Source organism: Microtus ochrogaster, chromosome 2 (genome assembly GCF_000317375.1).
Source record: "Microtus ochrogaster isolate Prairie Vole_2 chromosome 2, MicOch1.0, whole genome shotgun sequence".
NCBI lineage: Eukaryota > Metazoa > Chordata > Mammalia > Rodentia > Cricetidae > Microtus > Microtus ochrogaster.
In genome coordinates, this window is record NC_022010.1 from 38,743,072 (window position 1) to 38,765,329 (window position 22,258).

A 22,258-nucleotide genomic window follows, 5' to 3' on the forward strand; every position below is an offset into this window, starting at 1 on the left:
GCATGTGTCTGGGAAGATGGCTGTGCATGTGTCTGGGAAGATGGCTGTGCATGTGTCTGGGAAGATGGCTGTGCACGTGGCTGGGAAGATGGCTATGTACGTGGTTAGGAAGATGGCTTGTGGCGACTGGTGGTATTGGAGTCTAGGTGAGATGAAAGGTTATGTGCTTGGCCTTAGCTCTGACCAACCGAGCCCAGGTTGGCATCATATGCCACAGCGGTACCCTGCTATGAAACGTTGGGGTCTCCCAGGTGATTAAGGTGTTTACATGGGAGTGAGACAGGGCATATTGAAAGCATCAACCATGATGGAAGATTGGTCACACCCAAACTGAATGAATACAGTAAGCAGATCTAGTGAAGTCAGTGAGAGCCAGGTTTCTCACAGAAAAAATAAAGTTCAAATACAGAAGGAGATAAACCTTGAAAGAACCCTATTACGTGAAGTTGGAGACATCATGAAGTAATGTGTAAATATTCAGGAATATCCACATATTAATATGATTCTGGTCAGTTTGTTAATATAAACTCTCTGATATTCTTCTGAGAAAGCCTAGGGGTTCTAAATAAGGACAAGCACACTTTACACCCAAATACTGAGTTCTTGATTCCAACCTCACTCCCAGACCCCCAAAATGAAATCATGAAAACTTCTTAAAGAAAAATCTGATAGCAATCTGTCAAATACATAACATAAAATGGACATGCACTGTGACATTATATAGGAAAAGGTTAAAACAGTGAAGACAGACCAAAGAGATATCAAAGCCATGTAAGGGGGCTGGCTGCCTAAATCTGAAAAGATTTTAACAAAGTAAATAAAAATAAAGAATAATATAGTCATTGAGCAAGCTGGAGTTCATTAATCCATAATGGCATAGGTTATGGGTTACTTATGGGTATATAAGTAAAAAGAAAAATGGATTTTTTTCCTTGCAGCAAAAATCGCCATTAAATAATTAAGAAGTTCAAATTAGAAAGTCTTTCTTTATCAAGTGTGAAAGTAATAATTAAACTAAAGTAATAATTAAAATAAAGAAACATCAGTAGTGGGTGAAAATTTGAAGATAGTCTATTTATACAGTCTCAAAATATTTCTCAACAAAATAACTATTAATTACAAAGGGAAAAAGAGCAAACTTTAAAATGAAAAGAACTGGCACACACCATATAATTAAGTAACCTAACTTATCATCATTAGTAATAGAACAAATTTAAATTATGTACATCCTGGTAAGAAGGAACACACACACACACACACACACACACACACACACACACACCATCATGACTGTGAAATGCCAAATTCAAACATAATGACATTTTACAAAATAAACAGACTGGGAGAATATGGGCATAGAAGAAACAACTGAAAAATACTAAGGATATATGGCAAACAACACCATTGTGTGATCCTGGATCCCTTTCTTACAAACAGCATTACCGAGAAAACATAACAAAGAACAGACCAAGGGTTGTCAGCTAGCTTCCTGATGACAGTTTCCTCAGGAGGATGTCCTAGTCCTGAAAAATACACACTCGACTATGTTGAAATTGTGGAACCACATGTCAACAGTTCATTCTCCTTTTCCTTTTGTGTCTATATGCATGTGTGGTATATATACATCTGTGTCTGCATGTTTGCACGTGGATGGGTGGATGCATACATGTGCGAATATGTGGATATGCACGTGCAAACTCCAAGCTGACATCAAGTGTCATTTAACTCGATGTGTTGAGGCAGGATCTCTTGCAGAACCTAGGGCTGATGATACTGACGAGCTAGTTTGCCCCAGGGATCCCCTGTCTCTGCTTTCGGAACACTGGAATTTCAGGTGGCTTCCACATGTGCCCAGTTTTTCCATGGGTTCTGAAGAGCAGGACCCTTGTCCTCACGGTTGCTTAGCAATTGCTGTATTAACTGATCCATCTCTATAATCTCGGCAATTTATTTTTTTTCTTTTTTTATTGTTTTTTTTTATTAAGAAAGAAAAAAAAATTTTCTGCCTCTTTAAGTCATTCTGGGAAATAGAAATGATCTCTTTTTACAATTTCCCTGTACAAAAACAGTAGGAGGGCAGATATGCATGAGATAATATTGCTTACCTCTCCAATTAGAAAATCCAGTAATCTGCCAGCATATTCTGCTGGCAAGGCTCTGAGGAAATGGGCACGCACACATTTCTATCTAAATGCAAGCTGGCCCCATCTCTACTGAATGAAATTTGGCAATATTTGTCTAGCCAAACTGTGTGTGCCTTTATTCTCTAAGCTAGAAATCTTGCTTCTCAAAAATCTATACTAAAGACATACTGATGAAAATATGAAAAACATATATAGCAATGTTTTTCTGCAGCATTATTTATGGTGGTGTAAGACTGAGAAAACACTCAACTGAGGACTGACTGGAATAATAATGGTTCCTCCACGTAAGAGGACTACAAATCCTAAGGAATGAAGAATGTGTAAATACCCTGATAGAAAAGGCCCATGGGATCACAGACATGTAACTAACAGTTACATTTGTTCATAAAAAGGCAGTGTGGTTATGTAATCTCTTTTGTATGCATACTATAAGCTATTACTTTTTATATAATTTGCTAATATTTCAAAATTTAAGAATAAATTCAAAAGTAGCAAAAGTGATTGTGATAAATAATAAGGCAAAGGGGGAGAGAAAAAAAGTTGAACTCGCCTGAGTATCTTCTAGCTTATGAATTTAAATTTTAAAACATTGAGATATTTTTAGAGTATCTATGCAAAATAAAAATAAATTTGAAAAGCTGACACTAAACCCCTAAGACGAATGAGTGAGATGAATCTGTTACAGTGTGGGCTGAGCCACGCAGAGAACTGTTTGGAATGATGTTGAAGCATAATTTATTAAATCAAATTGTATGTTGGGCTCTGTTTCTAATGAGCTATCACAATTGGAGTGGGGGACTCTTCAAAACCTTGTAAATTGTTTTTCAGAATTTCTTCATTGCTGAGAAGGTCAGTGTATTATTTTGAGGTTATTGTATGTAGGAGGACAAAACAGATGAACCATTCTTGGTTGTCGCTGAGACCTGGAACTTCCAGCATAAAGTGGAAACACAAGTAGAACCCGCAAAGCAAAGTAGAGCATTTCTAGTCTTAAATTCCATCTGTAAGTGTCATTAAGAATTCACACTTCACTGTACCTTAACTTCTTCACTGAGTATGCTTCTGGAAACTGCCTACGAACAAAGACTCACATGACAAAAATGAGATACCTGACACTTCAGCTGAACACTCTCAGTCAATGCACACCAGAGATAAGCAGAGAATGAACAAATATTTGCCTTTAAAAATATTTATAATAGCACCACAGCTCTGATAGACTTAAGAATGAATCTGAGAAAGAATGTGCAAGCTTCACGTACTGACAACAGCAAACTACAGACGAGGGGAATCAAAGGACACCTAAAGCAGTCTACGTCCATGTAGGAAATATCCAGAGCTATAAATATGGTCATTTTCTACAACTGACCTAAAGATTCAGCACAGTATCAATCAAAATCTCTTCACAGTTTAAAGAAGTAAACCACTAAAGAAACCGTTTCCTGAGTCATTTTGAAAAGAAAGGAGTCTGTATTTATGACGGTCACTCCTCAATTTTACAACAAAATACTTGACCATAATCAGCTTCAGGGAGGGAGGGGTTACAGTGCACGAGAATACAGTGCAAGAGAATCCATCGTGAAGAGGGAATCACGGTGGTGGAAGCCAGACACAGCTAGTCACAGTGCATCCACATTCAGGAAGCAGAGGGATGAAAACTGGTATCCAACTGGCTTTCTCCTTTTTATTCCACTCAGGAAGCCAGCCCTTGGAAGGGTGCCAGACATGGTTAAGGTAGGACAACCCACCTACCTTAGCCTAATGAGGATAATCTTTCATGGACATGCTCAAAAACAGAACTACTCGAGATCATCCATCATAGACGTGACTCCTGGGTGACTTCAGAGCTTGTCAAGTTGGCAGTAATATTAACCGTCACAAACCATCTCCGATCAGCTTGTCACTTGAGCACACCATTTTAAGTCGTAACACTCCACTCTTATCACTAGGACGTTTCCTTTTCAGCTCAAAATGCGATATACATTTAGTCTGTCTCTAAAAGTCCCCAAATCTTTAACGGGTTCCAGCACTATTCAAAAGCCCAAAGTCCAAGTCTAAACTAAGCATCAAGACCCACTCTTATGTTAAAAAGGTGCACATTTTTAGTTATGAGTTCCATATTTTTAGCATGCAATATTACACCATAAACCAGTAGTTCTCAACCCTTTTAGTTCTGTGACGCCTTAATACAGTTTCTCTTGTAGTGACCCCCCTATACCATAAAATTATCTCATTGATACTTCATAACTGTAATTTTGCTACTGTTGCACATTGTAATGTAAATATCTGATATTCAGGATCTCTGCTATGTGACCCCTGTGAAAGGGTCATTCAAATCCCAAAGGGGTTAGGACACACAGGTTGAGAGCTGCTGCCATAAACATTCTAACTGTCAAGAGAAGAACGGGTCCTCTGGAAGGAATGCTGAAAGCAAAGTATGATCTAAAGGCAGCGAAGCAGATCTCAAACCCTACAGCTCCCTATCCAGCACCTGCAGCTCATAATGTAATCCCATGGGCTTCACAGGGCTTGGGCAGCCCCGCTGTCTATTTCTGGCACTTACAGCATACATGGCCTCTTTCTTAGGCCAATTCTACTCCATGCCTGCAGCTTTCCCCATCAGATATATAGGGTCCTAGCATCCTGGTGTATCCACTGACACGTAGACGCTCCAGATTCAACCAGTGCCCTCTTAGGGATCCTTGCACGGACTCTGACCCTGTCACACATTTCGTAGCTATAGCAGCAGCTCTAGGGAACAATGGACCATGATCATGGATTCTATGACCTCCTCATCATTGCATCTTTCATGCCTTCAGAATCAATAACATATGGACAGTGCTGCCAAGTTCTTCTGCTAAAAGAGGACTCCAGTCCATTAGCGTCTATGTGAAAACCCTGCAAAGAACTTTCTTTAGGCAGTTGATTTAAAGGAGCAGGAATTCCTGTTAGCTGTAGTCTCAATTTCAGCTCTCTTCCTTTCAAAGAAGTTCACATTTCAAGTTTCAACCTTTGATGAATGGAGTCTTGTCATCAAGGTACATTTCTTATTGCCCAATGTAGAAAAAGATATTTCTTTTAAAAGTTAGTCTCTTTTTCAGTATGTACTGTAGCTCCAAAGTTCTTCCTTCCCAACTAACTGCACAGTTTTGCATCCTTCTGCCCAAATTTCTGCTCCATTTTACTGTAGCATGGATAAGTGAAGGAAATGGTAGCCTTGAAACAGCCAATGAACGCTTTCCTGTCGAGAAATATGCTCCATCTAACTAATTACTCCATTACGTTTGAATTCAACTTCACTCATGTTCTCCAGACATGGGTAGAATGAAACAAGATTCTTGGCCTAACTATCGCATGAATGGCCCCTGGACCAATTTCTGACGGAATCCTTGTTCCTCTCTGAAACCTCATGAGCCAGGCAAGCACTGTCCGTTCCTCTCAGCTTTTCTTGTCTCCTCGATTCCCATCAGAATGACCCATTGAACTCTGTTCCCAACGTGCTAGGACTTTTCTACCTGAAAGTCCCAGACTCTTCCGTATTCTTGGCACAAAATAATCTCAAAGACCAAAGACCCACAGGGTCATATTTATCAGAGCAACATCATGCCGCAGTACCAATTTTCTGTATTAATTGCTTTTCTCCTTGTTGTGAGAAAAATACCTGACAATAAGCAACTTAAAAGGAGGAAGGATTTATTTCAGCTTACAGGCTGAGAGAATGCAATCCAACCATAAAAGTAGTCTGGCAGCTTGAGGCAGCTGGCCACATTGCTTCTAGTCAAGGAGAAAAAGGAGGACTACTATTGTTCAGCTTTTTTTCCTTTTCACTCAGTCTAGGGCCTCAGAGTCATGCCACCCACTGTCAAAGTGAGTCATCTCTCCTTAGTTAGCATAATAATAATTTATCACAGACATGCTGAGGCTAACCTGATCTACATAATTACTCATTGCTGCATCCAGAAGCTTGTCTCCATGGTGACACTAGATTGTTCCAAATTAACAATCCATATTAACCCAAAGGTGGGGTCTGATACATCAAAGTAGCACCAAAAGAGAATAAAAGTAAAACACTAACATTCCTTATTTAGATCATGTTACAAATGACATTGTGTGACCCTGATAGGATAAGAACAAACCTTGGAGTCCAGAAAGTGGCCCACCTTCATAGACAATGAGCTCTTAGCTAAGGCACAAAGGCAACCCACTACTGCAAAGTCCATCTTGTTAAAGAAACGGCATCAGAGAATTTAAATACCTGATTGAGAAAAGTGAACTTGGGTCTGAAGCACACAAAGCAAAATGGTGAAACCACAAAGTGGAACTAAAACTTAAAACTATGTAGAGAAGCTCAATGACCTTGGAATCTGCAAAGATGCCGAAGAAGTTAAACTAGAAATATAACCCTTAAAGGAAAAGGCTCATTGACTGGACTTTCAGAAATGCAAAAACCTTTGCCCTTTGAATGATGCTGTGAAGAAAATGAGGAGACGGATCGTAGACTGAGAGGAGATGTCTGAGTGCAGGCTAATGTCAGGGTCACAATTTAATCATAAGACCATCTTAACAAAAGACACAAATGGATCCTTCAGAAGAGGTATATGAGTCCCACATAAACCGCTGAAAAGATGTTCAGGGCCACTAGCCATTGCAGGAATGCAAATTAAAGCAGTAAGATGCTTCCTCAAATGAAAGTGGCTAAAATTACCTAGATTGGCCATACGGAGTGGGGGCAGGAATGTGGAAATGAGATTGTCTTATGCAGCAAGAGGGAATGGAAATGCTATAATCATTTTGGAAAACAATTCATTATCTTCTTATAATGTTGAGCATCTACCACAAGGTTAGCTGCTCTGTAACTGGATGCACACAAGGAATGACAGAGCGTGTCTATGGAAGGACCCACACCTGACTGTTCACAGCACACAGGTTTGTAACAACAACAAAAAAAATGAGATAGCCCAAATGTCATCCTCAGATGAATTAAACAAATGTAATCTAATGGTATACCTTAGGGAATAAAAAATAATGTACTATTAATACTCTTAACAAAAGCTGGTGAATCTTACACTGTGAACTTTGTTCTCCTCTTGACAAATTAATTCAAAATATATTATAAAAGACAAAAGAATGCATCTCATACAATACCATTCACGTACAATTCTAAATAGAGATGTTAACCTGTAGTGACAGAATACAGATGCATGATTGCTTGTGTATGAGGCAGGCAAAGTGTGAGGAAGGACAAGTGGACTCAAGACAACTATAGGTCGTAAGTCTTCCTGTCAGCTTGATGGGTTCAATACTTGTATGAGTATACACATATGTCATAATCTACCAAGTTATGTACCTTATAGGTATGTTTGGTTTGCCATGCTAACTCAAGCTCTATAAAGTGAGTTTTCTTGTTATGATGAATAGATCTCAGATTCCTCTTTCTAAGTAAATGTATAAGAACATACATATACAGACGAGTTGGTACAAATGATCGTAAAACCAAAGCCGAGTCACTTTCTGGTGTCCTGTGGATATTACACATAGGTATAAAAGAGCGGAACTTACCTTTTCGCTCACATACAGAGACTGTTATGCTATTATGTGATTCGACAAGATGGTGCAGTTTTACAGACTGCTGCAAAGAGAAGGAAAACAAACAACGTTTATCTGTTTAAGTACAGACCCCAGCATGGACCTCAGAATCGCTCAAACCCTCTGTCAACATGGAGGGCTTTAGGCTGCCAGCTGGACACTCTGGATGGAAGAGATCGTCTTTCCACTGGTGATGTTTTTGATAATTTAATCACATTGAGAGTGAATCAAAGCAAGAGACAAAAATAAATAAATATGTTTTATTCCATATTTAGTAAGAAAACATTGGGTGAATGACCTGTTTAAGCTTCCAATCATTTCAGGTTTTCATTTTTTTTTATCCTACTATTATTATTGAGACACTTCCTAACGGGACAGGCTCACAAGGCTCTGCCTCTCCCAGGAGGATTGTGGGAAGTTAATGGCTGCTGGAATTGAGAGTGTGATTTTCTTCAGGGATATAGTCACTGGTAAGTTGCCTATGCTCCAGAAAATAACACCTAATCCAAATTTACACAGGCAACCTTAATAAGCCAGTGGGTCACACACACACACCATCAAAGGAGGAGAGGGCCTTGTTGGAGAAAAGGTTTCAGTGGGATGGGGGAAGAATGAGATAAGGTAATGAAGTAGAGAAATCACAGTGACCAATATATATACATGAAATTGACATAGAATATTTAAATGACACTCTGAATTGTTTTTAAATTTGATAAATATGCCTTAAGGATATTCAGTACAATCAGATATGGTCAGAGAGTATTATGCTACTAGCTCATCCTTTCGTTCATTTCTGCATTCACTCACCCAACACTCACGAGCAGCTTTTATGTCCCTAAGGTTATGTTAAGAAAGAAGATAGAAGGGAAGACAGAAACATGACTCTTACTGTCAATAAACTTTCTTAAAGGTACATTTCTAAAATATATATGTTAAAATATTTATATATTTTAGTCACTTAGTCATATAGATAAATAAATTTATGAACAATAAACTAGACACATGCTCCTATGTAGTACAAGTTACTACAGATATAAAGGGTGAAAAACCTTATATAAAGTTCTCATTGCTGCTTTGCTTTAGTAGCAAAAGACTATGAAACACCTAAGAATCGATCAGCAGTCAAAATAGTCAGCACATAATTATAAAACTACATTATATCTAAGGAAAATTTCTGTGTTGATATGGAACAATATTAAAGATATACTTAGTTAAAATGCAACTGCAAAATAGTGCTTATGGTATACTTTTATTCTGAAAAGTGTGTGTGTGTGTGTGTGTGTGTGTGTGTGTTATGCCAAAATGTAAGGAACATCTGACCCCAGTAGGTCCTAAAAGTCCAGCCTGGACACTGGTGATTCTTCTAGTGGAAAGGGATCCTATTTTTATTTACAGTGTTCATCTGCCTTAAATTATTTAACATACCTGCATATTGTTCCTTGTACAAGAGAAAATGACTAGCTAATTTTAAATGGTTTTTTTTTAAATTTCATTTCAAATTACCTGTAGACTTTGGGATTATATTGGTGCCTTTAAGAAAAGTCGTTTAGATGGGAGCATGAAGGAAGAAATCATGTCAGCACATAAAGAGTGAAATAAAACTGTTTAGAGCATGAGAGAGAGTATAAAAAAAATCAAGATTTGTAGTAAAAGGAAGAAGGAAGCCATAGCAGCAACTGAAGCTGGGTGCAGAGCAAAGAGAAAATGTTCCTTTCTTGGAGTTTTGTGCTTAAGACTGACGAAGCTTGAGAATGTTGAACATGGATAACCTCTTGGGAAGGCACACAGAGGAGAGTCACCTGTGGGTTGCACACACACCCTAAAGGTAAGAGCAGGTGTCTGGGTGCAGACAGATGATGATATCTTAGGCGTTTCCTTTACTGTGGAAAGAGGGAGGCAGAGCCAGGGCTGCGGAGATTAGAGCATTTGGCAATAGAGAGTGGGGAGTTGAGCAAATTTCATACGAGGCTTTTATCAATGTGGAGACACGGTTTGTAAGACTGTCTGCTGAGAAAGCAAAGATGGGGACCTCTGAAGAAAGACAGCTTGAAACGTATTTTTACAACGTGGAAGAACACTTTGATCAGGGTGCACAGAAAACTTGCCAGGAGGAAGTTGGTACTCATGGGTTCATATGTGATCAACTCATCTGGGCTGTGTGGTTTTCTTCCAACAGCACCTAGACCCCCTGCTATAAGTGTAATGGAACCCAAGTGGTGAACTAGAACTTCAGTAGGCAGACACCAAACAAACAAAAAGATCAAGGAGTGTATATGAACACAGGTTCCTATGTCTTCTGAAGGACTAGGATTGCAGCAAGAGAAAGGGGTCACCGCTGGACTGCGGCAGCTTTGCTGTGCTTCCATAAACATAAACTTGTTTCACATGGATGGGGCAATGCTGTCTCAAGACTCTTGAAGCAGAACAAACCGGTGAAGCCAACCACACGGCCAAGGGAAACTCACCTGTCTGAGATCATACACGGTCAAAGCTATGGAAATGACAGACATGAGGATGATGGCAAGGGCATATTCCTTGTAATCTTCACTGAACCACAAACAGACACTGAAGAGTTGAAAGATGTAAAATGGATTTAGAACCTGTCAGCAGACATAAAGACAGGAAGACAAGAATGGCATTTGGGCTTCACACAGAGCTGTTCATTGGCTTGTTTTCGTAGCTGGCATGATGACATCAATCACGCAGCGCGATATGCTATTCTTCTTGTTGCTGTATTTAATCAACAGGTTCCACATACTAGAGAATGTGCTGAGCCACGTCCCCTAAATCTTTTCATTTCTTTCCCATAATTACCTCACTAAACAGAAGTCATTACTTATCTCTACTATGAGGACACAGAGCCTCAGATCTTGAGAAATTTGCTCAAGGTCATACAGCTATGATTGTCATGGAGCCAAAAATCTAAACCCTTAAAGTGCTCTAAGCCTGGAGCACTTATTTTAATCACGGCTACACTTGGCAATCTACAAAGTTGCTCTTCACATGCCATTGTGGCAAGCATCAAAGGAATCAATGAAGAGTAGATGTTATCGCCTCCCATTTATACTTCCTGGACTCCAGAAAGGTGACTTACTCAAGTGTGCAGAATTAAACTACCCCGTCTAGTGTCCACTCTATGACAAGAAAAAAGGCACAAACAATGCCGTTAACGAACTTTTCATTGGTGGAGGAAAATAAGACTGCCTTTTTCCATAAGTAGGGAGCTACGCTGGCGGGGCAAGCGGTAACCACACATCTAGGTCACAGGGAGGGAACAGACAGCAACATCAATGATTGCAGTCCTGACTTAGTTAAAAATAGGTTGTGCTTTTCTCATATTCATTGTAGTTGCTCACAGGAACAGACGTCCTGGCTTCTGGTGAGGGAGGAAGCCCACAGAACCTTTCTCAAGCAATTTGCTTTACTTTCTGTCATTCTCAAACATGTTTAGAAATATTGAGAAAGCCGGGAGGTGGTGGCGCACGCCTTTCATCCCAGCACTTGGGAGGCAGAGGCAGGCGGATCTCTGTGAGTTCGAGACCAGCCTGGTCTACAAGAGCTAGTTCCAGGACAGGCTACAAAACCACAGAGAAACCCTGTCTTAAAAAACCAAAAAAAAAAAAAGAAATATTGAGAAAGTATCTTGAATTTGGGAAGCCTTTTTAAGGCAAAGATAAATGGAGATGGGATATCAGCAATACACAGAGGACTGCTATATGGTTTAAAAATAATAAATCCAACAATAAAAGCACAAGAGAGCATTTTTACTTTAGTAAATGATGGTCAAGTCATTCTTTCCCTCTCACACGTACATTGAGATCAGCAGAGCTTAGGAAGGCTAAACAGGCTTTCTCCTTACAGTTTTGGATACTGAGGTAACTGTATACATTGTCTAAAAAAATATTTTTTGTTCCTAAAATAAATGTGATTTTGGTTTCACAGAACTGAAATGAGCTAAGTGGCACAGTATTTTAAGAAAAGGGGAAACCCCAGCATTCGTCTAAAGCATCAAATAAGAAGAGGACCCATGAGTGCCACAGCCTGCACTGGAGTGTGCAGTGTGTACAGAGCGTGAAGGAAAAGAGCGCATGGCATGTCCGGAAAGCATGGTTGGCATTCTCTTAAGACATCTTATTAACGAGCAGCATCCTCAACTGGCCAGACTAAAATTCATCATGTTCTACCCAATGTCCGGGCAAAACACTGAAAAAAATTACCTCTTTGACAAGCAGTTTCCAAATAGGTGTGATTTCAACATCAATAGCATTGGGCCCACATATTAACCTCCTACAAAGAGAGACCACAGAGCACTCAGTCAGCAATGAAAGAAACTAGCTCCCTGCACATTCAAAACAAAAAGTCTGTTCCATTTTCTCACTTCCCAGGGTCAACTGAAGTGTCTCTTGTTATATAGCACACCCACATGTCTCAACGTCACTGAAGAATATGAGGGGTCGGGGGAGCAAAACCATAAAACCAGATTATGAACTACACTCTCTGAAGTCTAAATATTTCCCCCTAAAAAGTACTTTTGGTATCTAATATTAGTTACTTGATCCCAAATGCTTTCAGAACTCATATGTTCTCAACTCTTTCTCTCCCCCCCCCCACTAGTCCATGGAAATGAAATGGGGAAATCATGAAGATTGAATATTTGTAGTGGCACGGAAATTCCATATCTGTTGTTTATGCCCGTATTCAGGAGTTCAGTGAGGCTGAATGTTTGCTTTAATGTGAGCAGAAAAGTCCTTGATTCTCAGAAAAAGTTCAACATGGGACTTATACATCCCACTACCTGATAATCCCAGAATTGGGACGCTTCCATTATGCAGAGACATGGCCTTTATGAACACTTTTCTTGTGGAGAATACTAACCATTCTCTGGGCCTTCCATTTATCTGGACTCTCAGATAAAACAGCTTTGCAAAGTGCGTTCACTATGGTCCTCCATTTTTATGTAAACACGAATAATTTGGGTAATCTCACGAAAATGAAGACTCTGCTTCAGTAGGAGTAAGGGGCATACCGGGATTCTGCATTGCTTACAAGCATGCAGGCAATACTGAGGCTTCAATGGGCTCCATTTGCACCAAGTACCAGGAATAGGTCTCTATCCTCCTGCTTTAAGGTGTGTGTGTGTGTGTGTGTGTGTGTGTGTGTGTGTGTGTGTGTGAAATTGTGCATGGTGCCAGAAGAGGGCACTGGATCATGCACAACTGTAGTTTGCTGTGGTTGTGAGGAGTCTGATCTGAGCGCTCAGAGCCAAACCCAGGTCACCTGGAAGAGCAGTAAGTGCCCTTAGCAGCCAAACCGCATCTCCAGCCCTTTTTTCCTCATTTTATGGCTACGAGAGTAAAACCCAAATGAAAGAGATATTTGCTCAAAGCCACAGATTCTGAACAATCAAGTGCCCACTCCAAACCCTGTTTCTCTGCTAGTGATTGATTTGGAATGGTGGAGCAACGAACACACCTTATAAGGTCTTGATCTAAAGCACTGTGAGTTGTATTATGTGGGGCTCAGCCAGTCTCCCCCACCATGTGTGCTTGTATGCATGCGTACATGTGCAGTATGTGTGTGTGTGTTTCCATCTTTTTGACCTTGTGGAGCTCAGCCAATTTCCCCCACCACGTGTGTTTGTATGTGCACATGCATGTGTGGTGTCTGTGTCTATGTGTATGAGTGTGTGTGTGTTTCCCTCTTTGTGACCTTGTTCAAGCCATGAAATCTTTCTGAGCTTCACACTGCACATATCTTCTACGGGATTTGTGGTCATACCTGTTCTACCCCCAATCCCATCAAAAAAAAAGGGGAGGGGATTTATCTGAAGATGTATGAGCTCATGCATTGGACACATCTTTTTGATATTAGTGAATCAAGACTGCCTACTGGGCTGGCTAACCAATCACAGCCCTTTGGAGCTAGTATAGACACAGTGCCTGTAGTACCTGATCTCCTGTTCTTCTGATGTCAGACCTAATCCGAATTTTTGATGTATCTTTGCAGAACTGAGCCAGTCTTCCAGGGAGCTAAAACAATAGGAAGAATCCAGTGACGGTGATGTTTGCAAAACAGTGCCTGCCTTCTTTGGATGCATTTGCGGAAGCAACTTACCCAATTTTTTGAAACTGTCCTTCTAAGTTATTCCAAACATATCTTATTTTCTGCACTTTTATGTATCTCACCTACAAAAAGAAAAAAAGTATTACAAGAGTCTCCAGTTTGAAGATCAGGGCATATACAGAGACTCGGGGGCTAAGGAGACATTTGTGGAAGAAGCAATGGGAGAGCCAGAGGCGGTTCTTAATTTCTTTCTTTTTCTTTCCCTAACTTTCCATCCCCTACTCCTCTACACAAACAACATTTTTATTAGAAGTCATCATCTGGCCAGCACGCTTCACCATACGGATAAATAGGAGAGTGAATAAAATGTAGTCTGAACATTTCACTACCTTGCAAACTAATAAGGAAATAAAACATGTCACAAGATAAAAGTTATGTTTTGTAGTCCAATATGTATGCCAGCGAAACACCTGTAATAAATATATAATAGTACATCTATATATAACGACATTAATATGTTGCCTTAAAATACTGCAGAAACATAGAAAGGACAGGTGACTGAAGGCACCATGGAAGAGATAACATCAGAACCGGTATGTTAAAGGGTAGGAAGAATTTTGGTCCAATGAAGACTGAATAGAGTAAGTCAATGAGTTAATTGAGAGGCAAGAAGCAAGAAAACAGGCCTGTTTGATTGCAGACTGATGGATAAGGCTGGGGGGGGGGCATAAACTAGGGCTACATTGTGAGCAACCCAGATGTTAGCATGAGTCAGGAGCATCCTTGCCTCGCAGACGATGGGTTTGTAGAGTAGCTTACAGAAGATGTGATGAAGAAGAGCAAGGCAGCTGCAAGGAGAAAGAGGAGCCGGTTGCAGTCAAGTGTAGCCTGGAGAGTAGGGCTCTGTGGGTCTTGGCAGAGGAAAGGAAAAGAGATTCTTGCTTATGACCATTCTTTCGATTCCCTTAAGCGGGTTTTTTTATGGTGATAAAAATTCCAAGAACTGGTGACCTCAGTAAGCTCAAAGAGAAGCAGAGGGGCTCTGGGTTTGCTGTGGGGTAATAGTTATCACCCCAGGGTGCTTAGAAGAATCACCCAGAAAGCTTTAAGGAATATTGCTGTTTGGGTCCTGTGGCCATGAGATTTAATTTGTCTGCAGTGAACTTTGGGCATAAATATTTTTAAATTTCCCCAGGTAATTCTAATGTGCAGCTGAAATTGAGGAACACCACTCAAGGCTTCCTGGTTTAGCTGTTCTTCTATCTGTGCCCTTGAGAACTTCAACTATCTTTCCCTGTGCCTCAGTTTCTCCAGGAATAAATTTTAGCATTTGACCAGATTACGTCTAAGTTCCATTTAGCTCCTTTCTGTGTAGTCTACATTTGTTAATGTTATAGTCAACCATCAGGTACATTTTGAAGCTGGGATAAAACCACCTCTAACTGGTGTGTTATGAAAGTATTCAATACATTTTGCAAAATAAATGACTATTATGTAAAAGTACATGTCAGCTAGAAAATAAGTTTAAATCTCTAAATGCCAAATTCTTACTGAATCATTATTCTATTCAGTGATCATATAGCGCTCTCTCTCTCTCTCTCTCTCTCTCTCTCTCTCTCTCTCTCCCTCCCTCCCTCCCTCCTCTCTCTGGAGTCAAGCAGAAATGCTAAATGTTATAATTTGTAAAAATTGCAATGAGATTTGTTACAAAAGAAATTCTTTGAAAACATGTCTATTTCCAATTGATTTTCCATATGAAACTGGAGCAAATTGCCACTGGGAAAAAATGTGTCCTTCGTAAACTGTCAAACACAGGGAGGAAAGAACATTAGAAAGTAACCAACCCTGGGGCTTGTTAGCCAACACAGCCCATGTTAGAACCTCCAGTTTCTTCCTTTACAGCTTAAATTTTTTTGAATGTCCCCTGTGGTCCCTGCGAACTGAGCCATGAACAGCTGTGGTCCATGAACGCTTAGTGCTCATCGCACTAAGTATCTTCAGGTCTTCCTGAAGAAGTTCAGGTATCATTATCACCATTGCTTTGCTCCTGACAATGGCTTTGATTTCATCACTCCAGCATTTCAGGCTCCGTCCTCACAGGAAATGATTCAAGCCAGCCTCAGAGTAAGTCTGCAAGCCCCCTGACTTTAGGGTTCAAAGTGCACTAAGTGAGGGATGCTGACAGTTTTAATTGCACAAATTTGATGATCTGTGTTGGATACATTGTAAACAACAAACTGTGTGTAGAATGAGAGCACACACACACACACACACACACACACACACTGGACTCACACCAAGCCAGACTATAAAACAGAGAACATGATACAAGTGAAATATCCACAAGCCAAGCCTGCAACAAGCCAGAATGAAGAGGTCACTGGTAAGTTTGATCTCAGGCCATAAGATGGAATGGTTACCTTTTGACAGTTTCTGAGGCTATTCCTCAGAATTAGCTAAAACCTAAGTCCATGACTGACCATTGAAGCATCTTTGAGTACATAAACTCAAGTAAACTCGTACGCATAAAATAAATGATTCTTTAAATTCTCTGGCACCTCAGAGAGGGTATTTACTCACCTTTAGATCTGGCTTTCTTATGGCTCTGTTTATGATATATTCCTCATCTGTAATGAGAGGGTGGTCGGGAGTGAGACCAGACGTTCTGTTCAGTGCTGACAAGGAGATCCACATTACCCTTTTCCAAGAATAAATTTTGAATTCATCCTGGGGAATAGACATCAAAACCCCCAGGGAGTTAAGAGAAGTCATCAGGCTAAAATTTATGCTGAAAAACATCATTTCGTATAATGTTGTGAGTTAGTAAGCTAATGAACAATCTAGACAGAAATGTCCATCAATGAAATGTGACGCACATACAATGCCTTTGGATCTTAAGAGACAAAGATTTGTGGCCGTTTATTAAGGTATCTGAACAGAAACACGAGACACCAACACAAAGGCCGAAGCCAGAGAGGAAGAGGTGCATTCCCAGGCAAGAGATTTCACCATCACTTTTCAGTTCAGCTGGCGACTTCACACTGAGGAAAACAAACCCCGTGTCATTCAAGGGACTGTATGTCCCTGTGAGCATGAGAAAACCCGATGAATGGAACCACCCCCGTGTTTCAAGGTTCAATTCAAAATCCACTTTTCCTTGAACAGTCTCGCTGACACACTCCCTTCAAGAGCAAAAGAAGAACATTTCTAAACTCTCATCTCAGTGACTTCAGAAGGTTCTCCATTCTCGTATTTCTCCTAGATCAGCTTGAAGTGAGAAATAAGGCTTACTGACTGTAAGCCGGCCCTCGGTGTGGTGTCCTGCCACCTTCTCAATGCTAGTACAGTGCAAAGCTGAAGACCACCGGCTGCGTGCATCAGTTACACAGAGGTAACTGACTGTGTTAACCAAGGTGGGATTGAAGAAGTGCCTATACAGCATGTCCCTCAACGACATTACTTCCCTTTCCAGTTGGCTTCTTTATTCCTCATGAGTACAAGCTTGGTGAGCAGCTATTACATAGCTCCCTTGCAGAGTAGTGTGATAATAACAGCAACTGCTATCTGAACGATAAACAGGCACCCACTTGACGTCTGATACACCTCAGGGGTTAAGAATGGTGATGGTGGAAGTCTAAGCCCAAGAGTTAATGACTGGGGATGTAGATCGGAGCTGAAGTGCATCCTCCCCACCACACACACACTTGAAGATGCCCGAGTTCGTTGAAATAGGCAACACGTAACAAGGAGAGGCTGCAGTGGTTGTGGCTCGGCTTGGTCTGTTTGTTATCCCAAAGAGAAGACTCCTCTCTCCTGCTATCCCCTGGGGCAGGAACACACTCCCTCCCTCCTCTCCTCCGTAGTTGCATAGCTAGAGCCTAACCATTCTTCCTGGTCCGGCTCAAAGGTTCACATCTTGGTAACCATCCTGGCTTCTGTGAGTGAGCTTTCCTCTAAATTGTCAGAGTGCTCAAGATCCCTGCCACCCTCCATCCTTCGCCATCCACCTGATCACCATGAGGAAGTTACTAAAGGGTGGCAGCGATAGGGACACTGAGAACCACTGGTCTAGAAGGCCTGAATTTTTGATACCTCGGTCTCGTTAAACAGGTTTACGTCTCTGCAACAGAAAAATTGATGTGATTAATCATTGAACCTAAAAGAGTAGACCTGTAAACCACTGAAGAGTAACTTTGAGAAGCTGAAAATACAGAAAGGACTTATTTCACCTTGGCAGACAAACAAAAGAAACAGCATCTTTTTTTTTCTTTTTTCTTTTTTTTTTTATTCATATAAGCTCATTCTTTTGAACCCAGAAATACTAGGTTAACTTTGATAGGTAAACGAAGTAGAGTCGGTTGCTTATCAGACTCCAGACTTTCCCTAAAAACCACTTCAACTCTTGGAGTTTAAAAACAGTGTACTAGTTTCCATAGTTCTATTACTTCTGCTACTTGAGAGGACGGTCCCCACACACAAAACACACAGTTGAGTGTGCCTTAAGACAAAAGAAATCCAACCCAAAGGTCCAAAGAGACTTTTCTCTCAGAGGTGAGTTCATTACAGTACTAAGATAGTGGCCTCCACCATGTATGAGTTTCTGATAGACTCAGCTTGTCTTCCCAGTGATACTGAGCTTAAAGAGTTGGCATTAACTGGAATTTTGGCTTTAGTTAGAAAATGTATGGAGCATGCCCTGTGTCTTCGAGGAAGCACAGACTAGCCAGTGTCTTAGTTCCATGGGGACATGTTGACCAAAAAGGAGAAAGAGGCACAAAGCAACCAAGTTATATGACAAAGGTCCCTGTGAAAGAATGGGGGGATGAAGAGAAGGAGGAGAAAAAAGAGGATGAAGGAAGGAGGGGGAGGGGAGGGAGGGAGGAGGGGAGAAAGAAGAAGAGAGGGAGGAAGAGGAGGGGAGGAAAAGGAAGAGGGAGAGAAAGAAGAGAATGAGGGAAAGAAGAGGAAGAGGAGGAGGAAGAGGAGGGGGAAGAAGATGAGAAGGGGAGTAAGAGGGGGGAGGAGAAAGGGGGAGGAGGGAGGAAGTGGAAAGAGAAGAGGGAAGAAGAAAAAGAAGAGAAGACGGGAAGAAGATAAGGAAGGAAGAGAAAGAGGAAGAGGAGGGGAAGGGAGAGAAAGAAGAGAGGAGGAGGGGGAGTAAAAGGAGGAGGGGAAGAAAAGGGGGAGAAAAGGAGTAGAGGGGAGGAAGAAGAGAAGGAGAAGGGGGAGGAAGAGGAGGCAGAGGAAGAAAGGGGAAAGAAAACCCAGAATCGCCCTCCCTGTCTTTGGAGTTTTGACTGGGCTTCTTGGCTTGTTTATTGTTTCCTGAGTGGACAGAGAGTCCTGGGTAAACCAGTTAACCCTCTGCCATCTCTGGAGCAGCAGGCACTAAGAGTTTGCCCCTGCTGGAATGCGTGCTCCTGCAGGCTCCTCCCTAGCCCTCCACTGACCTCACAAGGAGGGAGAATCCACCAGGGTCTCACTCTCCTACAGAGGCAGCAGAGAAAGGGTTAAGTACCTCTGTGTTATAGAATAAATCACACACCCATATTCACATAAAACCCTAGACTCCAGTATATTTGGAGATAGGCCCTGGAGGAGATACTCAGGCTAGCTGAGGTCACAGGTGACACACTACTCCGGTAGGCATGATGTCATATGTGATAAGGGAAAGAAGCCAAAAGTGTGAGAAAACAGAACAGGCCAGGTGAGGAGGTGACTAACTGCAAGCCAGGGGGAAAAACCTCCCCAAAAACCAGCCCTGCTGACAGCACTGTGTCCCAAAGAGTAAGGCCTCAAAGCTGTTTGGCAATGTTTGGTCTTTCCTCAGAGGCCAGCTAGATTTCAGGCCGGATGTCTAATGAAATGGAGACTGGGTCTCAGAAGAGCGAATGTGCACCAAGAGAAGCAAGATGCAGCGCCTCCCACCTGCCCATGCACAGTTCACTTTAGTATCTAGAATCACAATCAATACTAGTGGAAACCATAAGATTACCTATTATCAATTCAATTCTGTTTATTCAATTTAATTAAAATAAGTACTGGGTACCTGCTATGGCCATACGCCACAGGTTCTCTTAAGGATGAAATATAAGAAGTGACTTCTGTTTTCATAAAGCCGATAACCCAACAAAAGGAAAGACATAATGAGAGCAGAGAATTGTCTGAAGGATGAATAAAGAAAGACCTTCATCTTGGAGAGTCAGAAGGCTCAGGGTCAAGCTCTTTGCCCACGTGGGTTCCTCTACGTGGATCGCCCCCCCATGCCTGTCCCCATCAGCCACCATCACTTTTTAACTCATATTTTTCAACCTCAGAAAAGTCCTTCCTGGTTTGGACTTGGTTAAGACTATTGCATAACCCTGCTGTGCCCATGAACCTTTGCTAACGGCCGTCTCAGTGGCTTCAGACTCATTTGTGGGGTAACCTGATGAACTCAGCGCAACACGTCTTTATTTGTCAATGTTTATGCCCCCCCCATGAGCTAGGCCTGTGGCCCAAACCACGGAGGCTCACAGAGTTCATTCAGGAAAGAAGAATGGAGGGAGGGGCTCCTGCTGCCTCACCCCTGAAACATAGATAATAATGGCTGTTTTCCAGGGTTGTTATGACAATTAGAATAACCACAGTAAATTCTATATAAGCTGAAAAGTGAATAGTGTATCAATATAAAGCAGATTCCAAATCAGCATGACGGTCAGAAATGAAAAGAGAAAAGGAGGTGGTAATCGCCTCCAGATCTGGAGACGAGAGTGAACCAGCAAAGACAATACAGCCACCCAGGGGCAGGTGGCACAGTGTTGAAGAACGAGGGAGTTCCAGGAAGTGAGATGGAACACCCACTTTCTATGCTCTACACAAGGGACGGGGACTCTCACTAGCATGACTCTTAATAAGGACCGGATTTCCACCTGTCTGGTCACCGCCTAGGTCTGAAACCTGCTTGGCGCTGGATAAATAATGTTCTGAATGATCAAATGAACGGATGAGCGAATGATAGCATGTGTGGTTCTCAGAGGAGCTTCATAGGTGAGAGCGGAGATAAAAATCAAGTGTTGTGCTGTGGTGGGTGTGTGGACTCTGACAGACCAGCTAGCAGAGGATAAAGGGAAGAAGCGTGGCAGGATCAGTAAGCAAAAGCAGTACTATGTAAAGACACCCCCGCTGGACCTGTAGCCTTCGGGATGCCAGATGCACGGCGGCTTTGCAGAGTTTCTGAGATTGGCGCTAAAGCCCCTGGCCTTGCCACCATCCGCTGGAACATCAAGACGATATGCCTTGATTTAGGCCTCAAATCTACCCATCACAAAGATCTCGCTGCATATCAGGAAGCTGTGACACTATGTGACACACAATGACAATGAAGGGGAAAATGTGTCTGTAATTATAACCACGATATGGAAATCACCAGCAGGATTTAATTCACGCCACCGATGAATGTAAATCATGTTATTTGCATAGAAATGAAGCAACACTACAGAAATGGGTTAAAATTCACAACTAGATAAATGACGAATCAAATGCATTTTAAAATTTATGAAATCGGATTGTAATTGCACTCTCATCTTTGGGGGGAAAAAGATAAAAATCTCATGCTTAGTATTGCTTAATAAGAAAAAGAGCTAAAAATGAGTTGAATATGGAGGATTTCCAGCAAGCACATAGTGGCTTTTTATGTAGAGAAATGGCTAGTTAATTAGTATCTGTGATAATAAACTGTAATCTTACCGGCGTGAGATTGATGATAAATACCAAGCACTGATTTTTTTTTAATAAGAGGAAGAACAGATACACAATGCATTTTCGGATAGGGGTCACTCTGTCCTCCTAATGGAAACTGTTAGAGGCTAGCTATTGCGATACAATTCAAACACAATCTTTTAAGTTGCTGTGTTAACGCAATAGCCTAGCAGTAGATTTTTACACTATTGATGGTGAGAGCACATTTTTCTCCACGTCTCAGATAGTTAGAACGTGGGAAATAATTGAGTTCTTGTCTAATTACGTAAAGACCAATTTAGAAGCTCATTTATTTGGAGAGTCTCTGGCATAGCAAATCCATTTGAAATGACACATAAGAGCAGGTAATTAAAAATTAAAGTTGAAATCAAGATGGAAAAGGCAAGATTGGAGGGGGCTGAGGCATCTCTGATTAGTTCTGGGGAGGCATGATTGAAGGATGATTCCGTGGTGGGTGTCGCTTCCAGACCTACCAGTGGAGAGCCACTCTTTCCAGTGGATGTCTGTTTACAAAGACGAATACAGGGAAAATAGAAGAGACCACCTGGCTGGAGGTGGACTAGGTCTCTAGACTCCTGCACAGGCATCCTAGCCTGCTGGGTGATGAGGAAAGCACAGCATCCGTACAGGCAGATGGGCCTTGACAACAGCAAGCTCTCTTGAATAGAAAGATTTTGGAGGTTTGGGAGCAATACACACTCACACATACATACACACAGATACACACA

The 22,258-nt window shown here is 41.4% G+C and overlaps 1 protein-coding gene across 3 annotated transcripts in view; it reads right to left on the reverse strand.

The window, feature by feature from the left end:
* Atp13a4 (ATPase 13A4) overlaps positions 1-22,258 on the reverse strand; it is a 134,959-nt gene that overhangs the window by 62,708 nt on the left and 49,993 nt on the right. Inside the window, exons 3-8 of one of the 3 annotated variants that reach the window (XM_026786287.1) lie at positions 16,371-16,517; positions 13,842-13,912; positions 13,676-13,756; positions 11,945-12,014; positions 10,193-10,327; positions 7,701-7,767 (exon numbers count right to left, since the gene is read on the reverse strand). In XM_026786287.1, coding sequence (XP_026642088.1) covers positions 7,701-7,767; positions 10,193-10,327; positions 11,945-12,014; positions 13,676-13,756; positions 13,842-13,912; positions 16,371-16,517 — 571 coding nt within the window. Of the gene's footprint in view, positions 1-7,700; positions 7,771-10,192; positions 10,328-11,944; positions 12,015-13,675; positions 13,757-13,841; positions 13,913-16,370; positions 16,518-22,258 lie in introns of all 3 variants that reach the window. The other 2 variants (XM_005344791.2, XM_026786292.1) reach the window with 2 other exon arrangements.